Source organism: Mastomys coucha, unplaced genomic scaffold, assembly GCF_008632895.1.
Source record: "Mastomys coucha isolate ucsf_1 unplaced genomic scaffold, UCSF_Mcou_1 pScaffold22, whole genome shotgun sequence".
NCBI classification, from domain to species: Eukaryota; Metazoa; Chordata; class Mammalia; order Rodentia; family Muridae; genus Mastomys; species Mastomys coucha.
Window position 1 is genome coordinate 47,292,279 of NW_022196905.1, and position 16,126 is coordinate 47,308,404.

At 38.1% G+C, this 16,126-nt stretch overlaps 1 protein-coding gene across 1 annotated transcript in view; it reads left to right on the plus strand.

The window, feature by feature from the left end:
* Rbpj (recombination signal binding protein for immunoglobulin kappa J region) overlaps nt 1-16,126 on the plus strand; it is a 69,188-nt gene that overhangs the window by 36,081 nt on the left and 16,981 nt on the right. Inside the window, 2 exon segments of the mRNA XM_031342292.1 lie at nt 6,028-6,066; nt 12,766-12,861. Of these exon segments, the coding sequence (XP_031198152.1) occupies nt 6,028-6,066; nt 12,766-12,861 (135 nt within the window).

Here is a 16,126-nt window from a genome sequence, read left to right on the forward strand (position 1 = left end):
TAGGTGGGGAGCGTGTTAGCACACGTGGCACTGATGTAGTAGTTGAGAGCTACATCCTGATCCATGGTCTTTTGAAACCTCGCAGCCCACTCCCAGTGACACACTTCCTCCCCACACTCAGACAAGATCCCAACTTCTAATCCTTCTAATCCTTTCAAACAGTGCCAGTCCCTGCTGACAAAGCATTCAAATATATGAGCCTATGGGGGATATTCTTATTAAGACACACACAGAAAGCCAAGGTGTCCAATAAACAGCCAACTCTATATTTTATTTGCAATGATGAATTATCAGTTGTGCAGATGAGACACCTGGTTTTGCATTCCTTGGTAACAGCATGATAATAGGGTTGGAAAGAATTTAGTGTCTTACTTGTCATAGATATATTTTATATAGAAGCTGTTATATTCAAGAAATATTCATCAAACATTTATAAAGTACCTCTGACCACAGACAGGCACATGCATTCCTTACCATCACAATTTTGCTTTCTCTCTCTATGAATTTTATTACTCTAGGGATCCCAATACTACTTGTCAACTTTTATGTGTGGCATTTCTTTAAGGTTCATGTATGTAGTATATGCCAGTATTATTTTCCTTTAGGCTGAATAATACCTCTTTGTGTATAACACGTTTTGTTTGTCTACCTAATTGTCAATGAGTATTGTGGATTCTTTTCACTTTTCAAGCTATTATGAATAATGCTGCTGTGCAGCTAATGTATCCCTCTGGTTTGCTTTCACTTGTTTTAAGTATGTGCCTGAAAGAGGAATTATATTGTGGATCATGCATGTAGTAATTCTCTTTCATGTTTTGATAAATGATAATTTTGTGTAGCTGCTGTGATACTTTACATCCTTTCTTGTATGTTTTTTATTAAGCCATTCTAATGGGTATGTAGTGTTATCTCATTTGGCTTTGATTTGTATTTCCTTTCTTAGAGATTTAAAACATACTTTCAGAGTATATTGCTCATTTGTTTATGTACTTTTTCATTAGGCTTTTTGGTGAGATATAGGAATTTGTTGTGTATTTTGGATGTTAATCCATATGTAATGGATATTCTTGGTGGTCAATTTGACTTCATCTGCAATTAACTAAAAACCCAACCTGTTAGGCACACTTATGAGAGATTTTTAGTTAATTAGATTATTTGAGGTAGGAAGACCCAACTGAAATCTATATCACTTGAGGTCACAATTTTAGACCTACCTTTAACCTGGCCACACCTTCTTACAGCAGCCTAATAAGGATAAGGAAGAAAGAAGCTGTTGCTCTAGGTAGCTTGTCCTTGCTCTTCTTTCACTCTTAGAGTCATCTTCTTTGGGATTCTAACATACTGAAGACCATCTGAGGCACCCACCTCATGGACTGAACAACTACTAGATTCCTGTACTTTCTTTTGGGAGACAGCTATTATTGTTGGATTAACTGGATATAACACCTGTTATTCTATCAACTTGGAAGGCTGGGGTTTTATTGGTGCTTGTGAGGTAGCTATCGAGGTGGTACATACAGGATTTGTTGGAGGGATGTGGCCTTGTTGGAGGACTTGTGTCACTGGGCATGGGCTTTGAAGTTTCAAAAACTCCGGGGCACGCCTTTAATCCCAGCACTTGGGAGGCAGAGGCAGGCAGATTTCAGAGTTCAAGGCCAGCCTGGTCTACAGAGTGAGTTCCAGGACAGCCAGGACTACACAGAGAAACCCTGTCTCGAAAAAACAAAAAACAAAACAAAAAACTCATGCCAAGCCCAGTGTTTCTCCTCTTGCTGCCTATGGATCTGGGTATAAAACTCTTAGCTACTGCTCATGCCTATTTGTCCCTTGCCACAATGAAAATACGTAACCCTCTGAAACTGTGAACAAGCCCCCAATTAAATGCATTCTGTTAGAGTTGCTGCCTTGGTTATGGTGTCTCTTCACAGCAATAGAACAGTCATGCTACTAGTTTGCATTAGAGTAAGAGTGCTCTCAGCACTGAGCCTCTCCCATGACTTACTGACTGTACCTCATCATATGGCACTTTTCTGAAATGAAGTTTCTGAAGAAGTTATTAACAAGTTATGATCAGAACCTCCTTAGTGGTTTTTGTTTTGTTTTGTTTTTGTTTTTCGAGACAGGGTTTCTCTGTATAGCCCTGGCTGTCCTGGAACTCATTCTGTACACCAGGCTGGCCTCAAACTCAGAAATCCACCTGCCTCTGCCTCCCAAGTGCTGGGACTAAAGGCGTGCGCCACCACTGCTCAGCTCTTTAGTTGTTTTTAAGTTGCTTTATGTTTCTACTTTTGACAGTGTAAGTTGTCCTTAAATAAGGGCTAGAACGTTGTTCTTGGAGTCTAGAAATCTCTTGAGAATGGTTTTAGAGTAACTTTCATTTTGCTGGATAGATATATCTACAAAACTGAAGAAATAATGAGGAAAGTCATACATTCTCTGTAATGAGTTATAGAGCAAAATGGAATTTTTATCATATACACTGATAATTATGTAAATGAAAATCATAGTGTGTTGCATCTGTATTCACAGACTGATCCAAAAATGTGCACCTCATTCAGAATTAATGTTTTGCACTGTATATACAGTAATACATGGGAGCTGTTGTGTAACCAGCAGATTCCTCATTATATGTGTAGTTTGGAGAGTCTTTTATTGATGATATAGATGATGTTTAATTGAACATCTTTAAGAATGTCTTTACATGGACCAAATTAGCAACCTATATGTAAATTACTAGCATTGAAAGACTGAGTCAAAGATACACATATCTTGAATTAGAATAGACATTGCCAAGTTGTCTTTCAAAGGATTGCCCATATTTAAATTCCTAACAGTGTATGACAGTTTGCTTCTCTGCATGTATCTTTTACCTGGGTATTAACACGCTCTTAATTTTCAGGTATTACTATATAATTGAGCAAATAGTAAAAAAGCTGTGCCAAGAAGCTGGCCACAAGGCCTACTGTATACCATCTCCTGGAATGATTTTTGATAGTTTTCACCACCAAGTTCTGCAAACAGCCCAGTCAGACCAAAGTCTTGATGAAGAGCTGATGATTTATTTCCCTGGGACAGGCCTTTTGTTGCGTTTTGATACCAGTTTCTGGAATAATCGCCCAGATACCTCAAGTGAGAATATTGACCACATTTATATTATTCCTGTATATATTTGTCTACACATACATATAATAAACACACAGATGATTCTTTATCCTTGAAGCATTTGAAGATAAAATGCCAGCATCAGATTTTTCTCTAAACACTACAGTGAGTATTTCTAGAAGTAAGAACAGTAATAGAAATTAGGAAATTAAAATTAATCTGATCTGTTTTATTCAGATACTGTTAACTTTCTAATGTCTTCTACAACTGAAAAACATCCTAAACCATATGTTGCATGGTGTTGTTTTTTGTTTGTTTGTTTTTGTCTCTTTAACTGGGTCAGTTTCTTATTTTATTTGTTTAATAGTTTGAATTTGTTCCTCACCTTTAAATTCGAGGTCTACATTTTCACCATAATGTAATAAAAGTGACACTGTGTCTTACTGCATTGCATAAGTGGCATTCAGTAAATATTATTTAACTCAGACCCATTCCATCTCCCTATTGCCTTATTTTATGGGGCGTGGGGTTCCTGCAGATGAACCCAGGGCTTTAAGAGTACTAGCTAAGTACACATTCTACACTCTGTTCCATTCAGTGTCACACAACTGAAATAGTTCACCCACAGTCTGATTATACTTTGGTATACTGAATTATACTGAATTTCATTGTGAGGCCATGGTTTTACCCAACCCTCCCACCCCCTACGCACACACACACACTTTTCACTAATCTTTCATAGAGATACTTGAAAAGCCAGGTGCAGAGTACAATTGAGGATGATGATCTTAGTCATATCTCTTCTATTCCCACTCATTGACACAGATTGCCAGGGGATAGGTAAAAGATAGTGTTTTATTTTAAATTTTAAAGAGCAAAAATAGAAGGGTTTAAAAATTAAGAAAAGGGGTAATTTTAAAGTGTTAATACACAGCATAATAATGGGAGTGGGGTAGGGACAAGAGGTGTGTTTTCTTTCTTTCTTTCTTTTTTTTTTTTTTTAAAGATTTATTTGTTTATTATATGTAAGTACACTGTAGCTGTCTTCAGACACTCCAGAAGAGGGAGTCAGATCTCATTGGGGATGGTTGTGAGCCACCATGTGGTTGCTGGGATTTGAACTCAGGACCTTCGGAAGAGCAGTCTGTGCTCTTACCCGCTGAGCCATCTCTCCAGCCCAAGAGGTGTGTTTTCATCTACTACCTGTCTTTGACATCAGCTCTGGGGGATGTGTGCTTTGTTAGGAATGAGCTTACTAAATGTGGTGGTTCGGGAGGATACAGCATACTGCCTTTATCATATTTGTTGGATTCATCAGAACTAATGGTGACACTGAGCTGAATTCTATCATAGTTGCTTTTAAAAGTAACCATTAAGATAAGACCTGGTTCAAAATAAGCTTTAAAAAGGTGGACATGTTGTCTTTTTGTTGGAGTCGAGGATCAGCGACCCAGGATATTGAGTACTTGGCAAGCATTCTCCCCCTGAGCTATACCCTAGCTCCTGATAGAATGTCTTTTTCAAAGGTCTGTTTACTGTACCCATAGATAGAAAATGAGTAAACTCTTTAAAAATAAATTACGTGTTTAGTTAAAATGTATATTCAAGGCTAGGAATATCACCTAGTTGCTAGAGTACTTGCTTAGTATACACAAGGCCCTGGGTTTGATTCCTAAGTATTGAATAAAACTGATTGTAGAAGCGTGTGGATCAAAAGTTCAAGGTTGTTAACTACCTGGTAAGTTGGAGACCAGCCTGGGATTCATGAGACCCTGTTTTATAACAAAAATATCAATAACAAGTCATTTTCAGATAAATAAATTTTTCTAAAATTTTTGCTGTCGTAAATTATGAATATGAATACACTAACTTATCTCCCTGTCTGTTTGCCTTGATTGTGCATAAGCTTTACAAGGCCATTGGTTTGTGCCTCTTGCTCATTTATGCTTGGACACACCTGTACTTAGTTCCTAGTAGCTGCTCAGTAAGTATCTGATGAGGGCCACATTTGGTGCAGACATTCCATGGTGAGCCTGCTGTGGTTCTCCTTTAGTTACCAAGCCCTTCCCAGTCAGGACCAGTTTGTTTCACTTGTGTTTGATGCCATTTGTTATCATGGGATGTATACTGACTAATAGCATGTAGTCAGTTTCTCTTGCTGGTGGCAAATGCTTTCAAAGTGTGAGTTTGTCTGCTCTGTTTAACACTTTCTTCTTAAGTGATTGCCCAGAACTCCCAATGCTTTATTATAATTAAATACTATTTATAGAAGTTTGGATTGTTAGTGTTTTCTTTTCCACTTTTCAAGTAGCTCACTGGTGTTGCTTGCCTTCAGTTCTTTTTAATCCCATTTCAAGATGATGGAGAAAATTTGTAAAATTAAGAAAAATAGAATTACTTTAAGCTCTGTGACCCCATTGACAAGAGATTTCTTCCATGTTTTGTGCCTGTTTTTCAGTTCATTAATGTGCTTCCAAAACCCGAGTGCTGTTGTGCAACAGCAGAGGCAGAGAGTGGCTGTGCTTCTCCCTGGCTTAGGTGTGGGTACTAAGTTGTTCTGTCCTCACAGCACTTGTTCTGGCCCCTTTCTTCTCTGGGTCTTTGATTGGTTGTTTTAGTTTTTAAGTGGCACGTAGTTACAGTTGATTGTGAATTGGGTGCGGGTACTAGGGATTAAATTTGTGTCTTTGGGCAAAAGCAGCAGTGTTCTTACTGCTGAGCACCTCTCTGACCCCACTGCCTTTGTAAGAACTCTTTGTATTGTATATTTGTTATTTTGGGGCACATGTGATTGCTGGGGGGGGGGGTTCTTTCACTGTTCATAATTAACATTGACAAGTCATAAGGAACATTTTCTAATGCCTTATAGTTTACTATGGTATTTATCTGACAGCTTATTTACTTTATTTCTTTCATTTTTTCCAGGAAGTTTGGTGAGCGGCCTCCACCTAAACGGCTCACTAGGTAAGCATTATACTGATCATTTAAACATTGAACATGTATATAGATCCTATCATTTTAGACTCAAATATGAACTGCTCTGAGAAAATCAGATATTGATAATACATCTTGAGCCCCTCTTCCCTTCTCTCCCAAAAGGTGATGGTGGAGGGTTAGAAATAAAAGGATATACTTTGAAAATGAAATATTTTTAGAAACTCAATAACAGCTACAACTATGTTTAGCCAGTCAGACTTTGACGTGTAAGGGAAAGACTTGAGAGATTTAATAGATGCTTTTTGAAATGATTATTCAAATACTTTTCCCCTAAGATTTACTCACTTTTATGATAATATACAGTGTTCTAATTATGCAAGTTAATTTTACAGTATATATTCTTAATATATTTCAAAGAATTAACTTTAAAATTATAAAATAAAGAGACCAGTGGTCTTATATTTTTTTACTGTTTCATTCCTCAGAATTGACCCTTTTTTTTTAAATTAAATCTGAGAGAGACAGACATACAGACAGACAGTGTGTGTGTGTTTGTGTTTCTCTTTTTCTTTAGAACCTAAAGTGGGATCTCACTTTACTGTTGTCCTGGATTCTTTAAACTCCACGATGTGTATTACATTGCCTTAGACTTGCAGAGTTCTCCGCAATAGCTCTGTGGTGTTCTGTTATATTCACATTCTTCTTGGTTGATATTGATGACTGCTTAGGCTACTACCAAATAATTACCACTATTAAGATGTTGAAGACAGTTGTGGGTTGCACATGGTGGTGTTTATCTTTATTTAGTACTGTTCTCAGGAGGAAGAAGTAGACAGATCTCTGTGAGTTCAAGGCCATCTTGAACTACAAAGTGAGTCTCAGGCCATCCAATGACACCAAAGAAAGAAAGGAAGGATTGAGGGAAGTACTAAAAGAAATTTGTATTAAAAAGTGATAAACACAGAAGATGATTTGAAGACAAATTTGGGACATGTTAATCAAATAATGGTGATACAACATATTAAAACCCTAAAATCAGTCTGTATGCAATGAACATTCATAATCTGAAAATCAGAAGTCTGACGTACCCTAGAACTCCTTTTTAAGTTCCAACATAATGACTTAAAAAGCTTCAGATTTTGGAACATGAATTTAGGATGCTCAAATATTAACATCTATGAAAATATTCCAAAATATGAAAACAATAAAACCCTCTATAATCTGAAATACTTCTGGTCCCATGAACTTTGGAAAAGAGATAATTTATATTGAGATAGTTATTTGTCTGTCTCAGAGTTTATACTTGTTTAAGAATCACAGAACTGTTTTGAGGAGGTAACAAGGTGGAGGAAATGACTTGAGAAGAGCACTCAGTGAATGTGTGTCTCTTTCCTGAAGACCTCAAGAGTGGGACAACAGCTCAGATCTGCAGAAGTCTTCTGCACACAGACACACACACACACACACCAGACACGAGAAAGCTACCCACAATTGAGGGGGAAAACTGGAAACAAACCGCATCTAAAGGTTAGGAAGCCTATGAATTGTACCTGCTTTTAATAGTCAGAATAAAAATCTTACAGTCTATCTTTGTAGAATTATCCCCAGACTAAATTGTGCTTTGGTTTCATCTAACTGTCACAGAATAGAGTTAAAGACTGAAACTTCCAAGAAACTCAGTTTTTACAAAACAAAGCTCAAGAGCAGAGGAGTAAGACAACAAGGCCCTCTGCGCTCCATCAAGCACACAGCTCAGTAGAAGAGCAAGAACTAACTGTGTGGGGTGCTGGGAGCAGCAGAGCTCAGTCAGCCACACAGAGAAGCTGCACATAGAATCTTCAGTGAGAAGAAAACCAATCCAGACCAACCCAGAAGTGTCTATTGCAGGAGCTAAGACTCAGTTGGCTTCAATGCTGTGTTCTACAGAGTGCTTAAGGATGCCTTTAGATAGCTTCCTAAAAGTTGGGAAAGAGGATCTAGTTCTAGTCCATTCTGAGGACAGAATGCTGTTACCCTAAGGTAGGCAATGCTCGTATGCTACTAAAACACAGAAAGTACAACGATAGACTAACACTCAATTTGAACAATGATTTCTGTTCAGAAGTTCAAAAAAGAATGAACTCTGCATACACAAGTTCTAAAAAATAGCTGCTCTGCTGATAGGATGCAGATGAGTATTGTTGTTTCCTGGAATGGGAAAGAGCAGAAGGGATTTCAGAGACCCAGAAGAACAACTTTGGGGAACTGAGAATATCCTGTTGTTGCAGTGTGGTGTAGTGTGCTGGTGCCAAAGCTACCACCACATGGTAGGCCAACTATATCTCATTAAAACTCTTAACATTTTAGTGACCTTTTTACATAGGAGATAACTTGGGAGACTAGCATATCTGCTGTGGGAGAATTCGATTAAGCTTTCTTTCTCTTAAAGCAAACTGCACATGTCTTCATTGCCTATGCAAATTTAGCAAACTCGTCTAATGGCAAATGCAAATTAAAAACCAATAACCAATCCTGTGGTAAAATTAGTTTTGTTAAACATAAACTTGAAATTAGGATATTTTCTCAGTAATTTCTATACCAAATTTAGTACCATCTAATACCAACTTTTAAGTCTTATTCTCCTCTGAAGCGATTCTGCTTTAGGAAAACAATGTCTTATTTGGCTTTTTTTGTTGTTGTTGTTTTGTTTTGTTTTTTTTTTGTTTGTTTTCAAGACAGGGTTTCTCTGTGTAGCCCTGGCTGTTCTGGAACTCATTCTGTAGACCAGGCTGGCCTCGAACTCAGAAAAGGTGTGTGCCACCACTGCCCAGCAGCAAAAATATTTTAAGAAGTTTGTTTCTACTGTATTGTAGTATAATGTGGGGGTCATGCCCGTTCTTTTAAGGAACTTTAAATGCCTACCCTGCCTGGTTCTTTATTACTATTTCCCAAAGTAAACAGTATTGGTTAGGAGAGTCTCTAATGGGGCCTAGGGAATTCTTTATACATGATTTTAATTTTTAATTAAAAGCACAAATAAATAGTATAAAGACTATACTATTCAACATGACTGAATTTGCTTTTTAAGAATTATATTTATTTAAAAAAATTATATTTATATGTGTGTACATGCATATATGCATGCGCGCACGTGCGTGCGTGCGTGCGTGCGTGTGTGTGTGTGAGTGTGATATATGTGTGCATGCATGCACGTTACACTGTGCTTGTGGAAATCAGAAGTCAGTTTGAGAAAAGGGAATCTATCACCTTCCATGCATGGGTCCCAGGGATAGAAGCCTATACATTCTTTCAGAGATAGTTTTGTTATTTTTCTCCTGTAACTGCAAACTAGGAGCTGTTAACTAATGCTCTTGCTAAAATTTGTTGAGTAGCAGAGGATTTTCTTTGTGAGGTTTACCATTATTTTAGTTTGTATAATTACTAGAATGATTATATATTCTCTTGCTCAAAATATCTTTTGTTTGTTACTGGGAGTAATAATTTTCACAGAGCTTCTCTCTTTCATAGAATCATCTCTCTGCTCTTAAAATCCTGTGCCTGAGACATATGAACAATGTATTTTTGACATAAGCTAGGTTGATGTTTGAACAGTGTTTATTAGCCAGTCTCAGCCTCTCCCTCTCCCTCTCCCTCTCTCTCTAGTTATTGTTGGTGGGGCACACACATATCAGTGGCTATGTCAGGAGCTCAGAGGACAGCTTTCAGGAATAGGCTATCTCTTTCACATTTGTCAGGCTTTCAAGACAAGCACCTCTACTTGCTGAGCCATCTGCCTGGCTCCCTGCTCTGTAGTAAGATGCTGTTCTTATGTTTTAATCCATTCATTCTCATATTAAGGAAGACAAGCATTATAAATGTGCTTATAGATTTGGTAGATATGCTGTACAGAGTTGAATGAAAAGCTCTCACTTTAAAGGAATGAAAGACAGGTTTAATCTATAGTAAAATATATGTGACCATGGCCCAGAAACATTCATTAAAGTCTCTCCAAATACAACATGCTAACATGGAAGCAGTTCCATGGAATTGTTATGGAAACAGAACAAAGAAAGTTAATAAATCAAGAGATTTAGAAAATACATAGTTACATCAGGGAAACAGATTACAGCAAGATGGGAGATAGGCTACCTCATATGCCATCTCAACACTTCTTTTGATTGGTGGAAAATTGAGATTTTTGTTAAGTTAAAACATTCTAAATCTGGCTAGTGGCAGGAGCTGGTACAAAGGTGTTGGTGGGGATATGATCATTTAGTAGACTAATGATAGCCCCAAATAGATTGTAATTGAAGTCTGAAATAGCAAAATTTCAACCTCCCCACATCTTTCGTTTGGTCAGTCAGCCTATGCAGACAGCTGCTTCTTACAAAATTCTTGCTCACAGTGCTTTGAGGCTTTAGTCAAAAACATAAGGCCATGTGCATGCCCAGGTCTTTTACCAGCATGGCTACAAAGCTTTCATGGAAGTCCCATACCCACTCTCTCCTGCATCATGTATATGTAATGAAGAGCTTGGACAACAGTAATGATACCTATAACATGCTGACATGAACTACTTGTCGGAGGTGGGGTCTAAGTCACTTTTAGTTTTTTTTTTTTCCTCTTTCCCAGCAACGGAGGAGACAAACCTCAAGTTCAAAAGTAACAGTTAAGATTTAGACCCTGTTTCATAGCCGAGATGTGGGTTAGCCATTGTACTACCAGTAGTCCAACTTTGTCCTTGATAGCTAAACTACTAGCTTTGATTCCTGCCTCTTCTGTATCATTTCTGGAAGTAACTTAACTGTGTTTGGTCATGTCATCTCAAGGCTGTGGGTTATATTAATATACTTGTTTAGAAAAGTTAACTAGCACAGCCTCATTTCTCAGTTTGTCTTTTTTTTTTAACATCCCAAATGTTGTCTCTCCCACTCCCCACCCCACCTCCCAGAGTCCTGTTCCCCCCTCCCCTTCCTGGCGGCACATCAATTCTCTGCAAGATTAGCTGCATCTTCTTCCATTGCAGCCAGAAAAGGCAGCCCTGTGCCTGGGCGCACAGTCTGCAGCCTGTGTATCAAGTAAAAGAACTTGAGCAGAGCTCTTTTACTTGAAGCCTTTGTTGTGGAAAGATAAGAAAAGCAAACACATAACCTGGTAAACATGTAAGCAAATCATTACTAGGTGACATGGCAGAGATCATACTGTTAGTAGAATTTAATTTAGAAAATGTGCTATATACTTTTAAAGTATATAGCTGCTTTTCAAGTAAGTTCCATGCCTGGGTCTTTTGTACACATTTTGACAGGGTGTCAGCTTTCTCTTGACTTTTGTTTTTATCTTGATTTGGTTTGTCCTTTTTTCATGTATATTATGGAATCTTCCTCAATCTCTCTTCCACTTCATTCTTTTGAGCCAGGGTCTTAAACCCAGAACTTGCCAGTATAGGAATCTCCTGGCTCTGCCTTCAAGGCAGGAATTACAGGTGGGTCACCATGCTCACCTGGCATTTAGATGAGGTCTGGGAATCTGGCCCTTTTGTAAAGGTTTTAGCCACCACACCACATCCCCAGCTGCTGTTTTTTTATTTTATAATCTCCACTCCATCTTATTCTCTGAGCTGTCACTCACCTCCCATAGTTATACTTCAGCGCCCTTGCCATTGCCGGTCTGTTCAATACGGAGATCATGTAAATGGTCCTCCGTCCCCTACTCCCTGACCTAGGTGGACACCACCTTTCAGCGTTGGCTTTGCATGCCTTTGCTAGTAGTGCGCTGCTCCAATCTGTTTTGTTTGTTCCTTCAGTGGAAGAGGTCCAATCTCTCCCTAAACTGTGTATGGCTTTCTATGCCTTGCAGCTAAAACATTTTTCTCAGTAAGAATAAATGTCATTTAGGTTTTCTCATTACACCCCTTTAACCACCTTGAACCAGGCAGTTGTGTTAGCTCCAGTATTCAGATTGTGAAAGTAAAAGCTGGATGAGGCTCTGGTTTATCCAGGGAGTTTAGTGTACAAGTGACACAAATCTGTAATTCCCCTACATTTAATGACTTTATGACAGTTGACAGTTTTGACAGCTTATTACTGTCATTTGGATCATCTTTATTTATAATATAAGTTAAATATAATGTAAATTTATTAAAAATATTCCTTGATTATCCTGACTTTAATTTTGTGATGTGTAAACCATCTCAAGAAGTGAGAGTCTGCTTAAACCTGTAGAGTTTTTTTTCTCCTGTGTGGCACTTAGCGTGGGTAAATAAATATACATTGAAATTTTTATAAAACATTTACTTAATAAGCATGTGGCAGTTTTTGATGTAATATTGAATTTTTTGAAAGTTTAATATAATTTTCAAAAATTTCAATTAGCATCTTTTAAATATATTTAACAAAATCCTTTGGGAGACTGTTTAGTTTGGGATCAGGCAGTAGAAGTTTGGGTGATGTTTTGTTGTGACTTAAGTGAGAGGTTAGAGGAGCAAGATAAGCTGTAGAGAAAGTCAATTAATTACATTACCAGTGTAAACGTTAATTGTATTTTAACAACCAAAATGCAGAGTGAAAGTGGGTATGTATTGTCCTTTGCACAGGATTTTTTAAGGTGAGCTCATGCAATTGTTTCTGGTTTTGTGTTTAGGTTTGCTTGTTTAAAAAATATTCATAAGCATTCCTCTTGTCAGCTAGAGTGAAAGAAGATTTTGACAAAAACACCATCTACAATAGTAATATTTGTATTTGATTACAGGGAAGCTATGCGAAATTATTTAAAAGAACGAGGGGATCAAACAGTTCTCATTCTTCATGCAAAAGTTGCACAGAAGTCGTACGGAAATGAAAAACGGTAAGATTTTTGAGTATTTGGGGCAAATAGTGCTTATTTTATAATTTGCACATGATTTATATTTATGTCCGAGACTTGTTTCTGTTCCTGGGTTTACTTGCATAATAGAAAAGAAAAAGTAGGTACAAGAGGACTTAACTCTTAAAGGGGAAAAATGGTGAATTGTGGCCTGTTCCAGAACACTTAGTGAATATCGTCAGGTTACACCTCAAGTTTTATAAAATTAAGTCTGTTTGTTTTGGAACTGTGTCCCAAGCATCTCAGTGACACATTCACATTTACAAAGCATCTTTCCTTTGGGGGTAAAGTATAATTTGATAAACAACTGCACCCTCCCACCCCACCCTGTGCCATTTTAAAAAGGACGAGGCAGTTGTGACAGTTATAAAATCCTGACTATTGGAGAGGCTGAGGCAGGAGGATGACAAGTTCAAAGCTACTCTGGGTTATAGATTAGTAAGGCCAGTGTGATCAACTTTGACTCTGATTCAAAAAAGTCCGGGAATGAATGAGGCTGGAGAGATGGCTCAGTGATTAAGAATACTTGCTGCTCTTCCAAGAGACCTCTTAGGTCCAGTTTCCAGTGCTTGCGTCTACACTGGCTCTAACTCCAGCTCTAGAGTACTGGCATACTCTCTGGCCCACATGGCCTCCCATACACATGTGGCACATACACACAAATAAAATTAAATCTTTTTAAAGAAGTCTGGGGATGTAGCTCAGTGATAAGAGTATGTGCCCATGTAAACAAGGCTCGGGATTCAGTTCCCAATGCCACAATAGGTAGGCAGGCATGCAGGCAAGTGTGCAGGCACATAGTTGCACATAAGTAAGGCCTAAAAATTCTGAGCTCCCAACTGCTTGAACCTCTACCTGGTTGTTAAGAAAGTTCATCTGCCCCATACATTGAGCATGATGGCATTGTGTACCTGTAGTCCCATCTGCTTTGGAGGCCACATAAAGGATTCCTTGTACCCAAGAGTTCCTGGGTTGCATTGCAAGGTCCCTCTAAGGAAAATAAAGACAAAGAAATCTTCTATACTCAGATCTAATTGGGCACTACAGAAATTATCTATAAAGATAATTATTGCATGAATGTTGTTTCTGAATAGTCTCTTTTATGAAACTCATATCTCATTATGTTTGGCTTGATTATGGACTTCTTGTTGGTCAGAGTTTTGTTTCAAAATTGGTGTTAGAGCTCAAACCCAGAGTTTGTGCACACAATGCGCATGGTCTACCACTTGTTCATATCCCACACACTCACTCGGCTGCAGTTACCACAGGGTAGGCATGACAGTAGCTGAACCTGACCTGCTGGACCAGGTCATTCTTGGCTCAGAACCTCATCTCTGCTGTTGTCATTTGATTCCAGTTATTGTAAGCATTGTGTTTCAAACAGCAGGCTTTGGTTATATATTATTGGGTAAAGATTGTGTGGAGTGGGTATGTATGTGTGTGGGGGGGTGGTGATCAAAGTTTTGGGAATTGGCCAGAAGGAATGAAAGTGTGAGTTTGAAGACTAGGTTAAAAGAATGAAAGGAATCTTAGAATTTGTGACAAAGGAAATGGCATTTGAGCAAAAGTAGGGAAAATGAATGTATAATTAAATCACTTTATATTACAGAAGGTAATCAGGAAGTCTCTTCCTTGATCTCTGAGCTGAAAAGAAAGTAAAGTTATTGAATTGATGATTATCCTCAAAGAGGATGTATAGTGAAATGAATGGAAATAATATTTAGCATCCTCACAGCCTAGTGTAGGTATTCAGCTCTTTTAAATTTTCTGTTCCGGGACAGGGTAGGGTGGGGTGGAGTGGGCGGTAGGGGTGGTATCCTAGGCCTTTCTCTTAGTTAAAATGTTCTTTAATGAGCTCCAATCCCATCCCTATTTTGTTTTACTTGACATGTGAAACTTGATTGCTGATTTTGAGTTAAACATAGAAGTTGATGTGAATAACCAACTCTTTTTGTTCATTAAGTTGGTCCTAGATGAATTTCTAGGTTTGGGTTTTTAAATAAGAAAATTTAGTGTGTATGTGTAGTGTGTTACCATAGAACCGTTCTTAATTCTAGAGCTAAGTGTCAATGATCCTGGCTCAGGAGCACAGATCAGGTCACCTTAAATGCTGTTTGGTAATGTGAATGTGGTTTGTAAAATAAAAGAGCAGAAAGCTGTAAATCAAGAAACCTTTCTTGGTTAAGTGAGTTACAGTAAAGGGTTATACTGCTATCTGATGACATCCTTGACTGTTGAATTGCTGAAAGCTAGTAGTCTGATAGATTTTACATGGCTCTTAGGTCAAGCACAGGTGAATGACTGTTGAGACTAAAGATAGCCCAAGAAAATTTAGCCCAGAGTTTGCAACATTCCAACTCTCCACAGTTGTGGCATTATAATCAGTCAATCAGCCTTGGTGATAAGGGTGTGACCTTTTTCTGGGAACTTGAATTCACACTAGTCAGTTGTTTTCTAAGCAAACCAGGAATGCTTCTCAGCACTGAAGAACGCTGTGTTTAAGGCCAATTATGCTTTTTGAGGTTAAATGGAGAAGATTGCCTGTCGAGTCCTCTACTAGTAGTAGGGTTTTAATATATTTTTTAAGGGAAATTAAGATAAGGAACTTAAAACATACGTGCCTCGGCTTCAATTGATTATTATCCTTGGTACCAACTTTGGAACTCCTACAACTAATTCCAGGGTTTTAAAAATTCTTTTATTTTTGCATTTTCAAAAAAACAGAAATTCACATTAAGCTATTTCTATGAAGTGAAATCCCACAGGCATGTGCTATCTCCTGGATGTAGTGTTGATGCTGCCTTATTTTTAACTGCCTTCGATGGGTTAGCAACAGCAGGGTGTCAGGGCCGAGGAATTAAAGGTGCCTCCAAAAGCATAGTCTTTGTGAACCTCACTCGGTCTCATCTCAACCTTCATTGACTAGGTGAGAAGAGCCAGGTTAGACGTCACTGAAGCACACACGCTAGTCACTTGGCTTCAAGCGCAGGCAGTGCTAGCTCTGCTTTTCATTCTCTAGAATTTTGACAAAGCCTCTTATCAGTTAGATAATTTTCTTCACTTATTCTCTTGTTAGTTGCTAGTGCAAAAGGACCTATACAAAGTCAAATGGCACTTAATTTTATGTGGATGAGTCCTTCTGAAGTAATAAGGGTTTGTTAGTCATTGAGCTACAGGACCACAGGGCTGCAGTGGCTTATCAAGAATCATAAATGTCTTAATGATTTTCTTTATTGTAGTAGCCAGG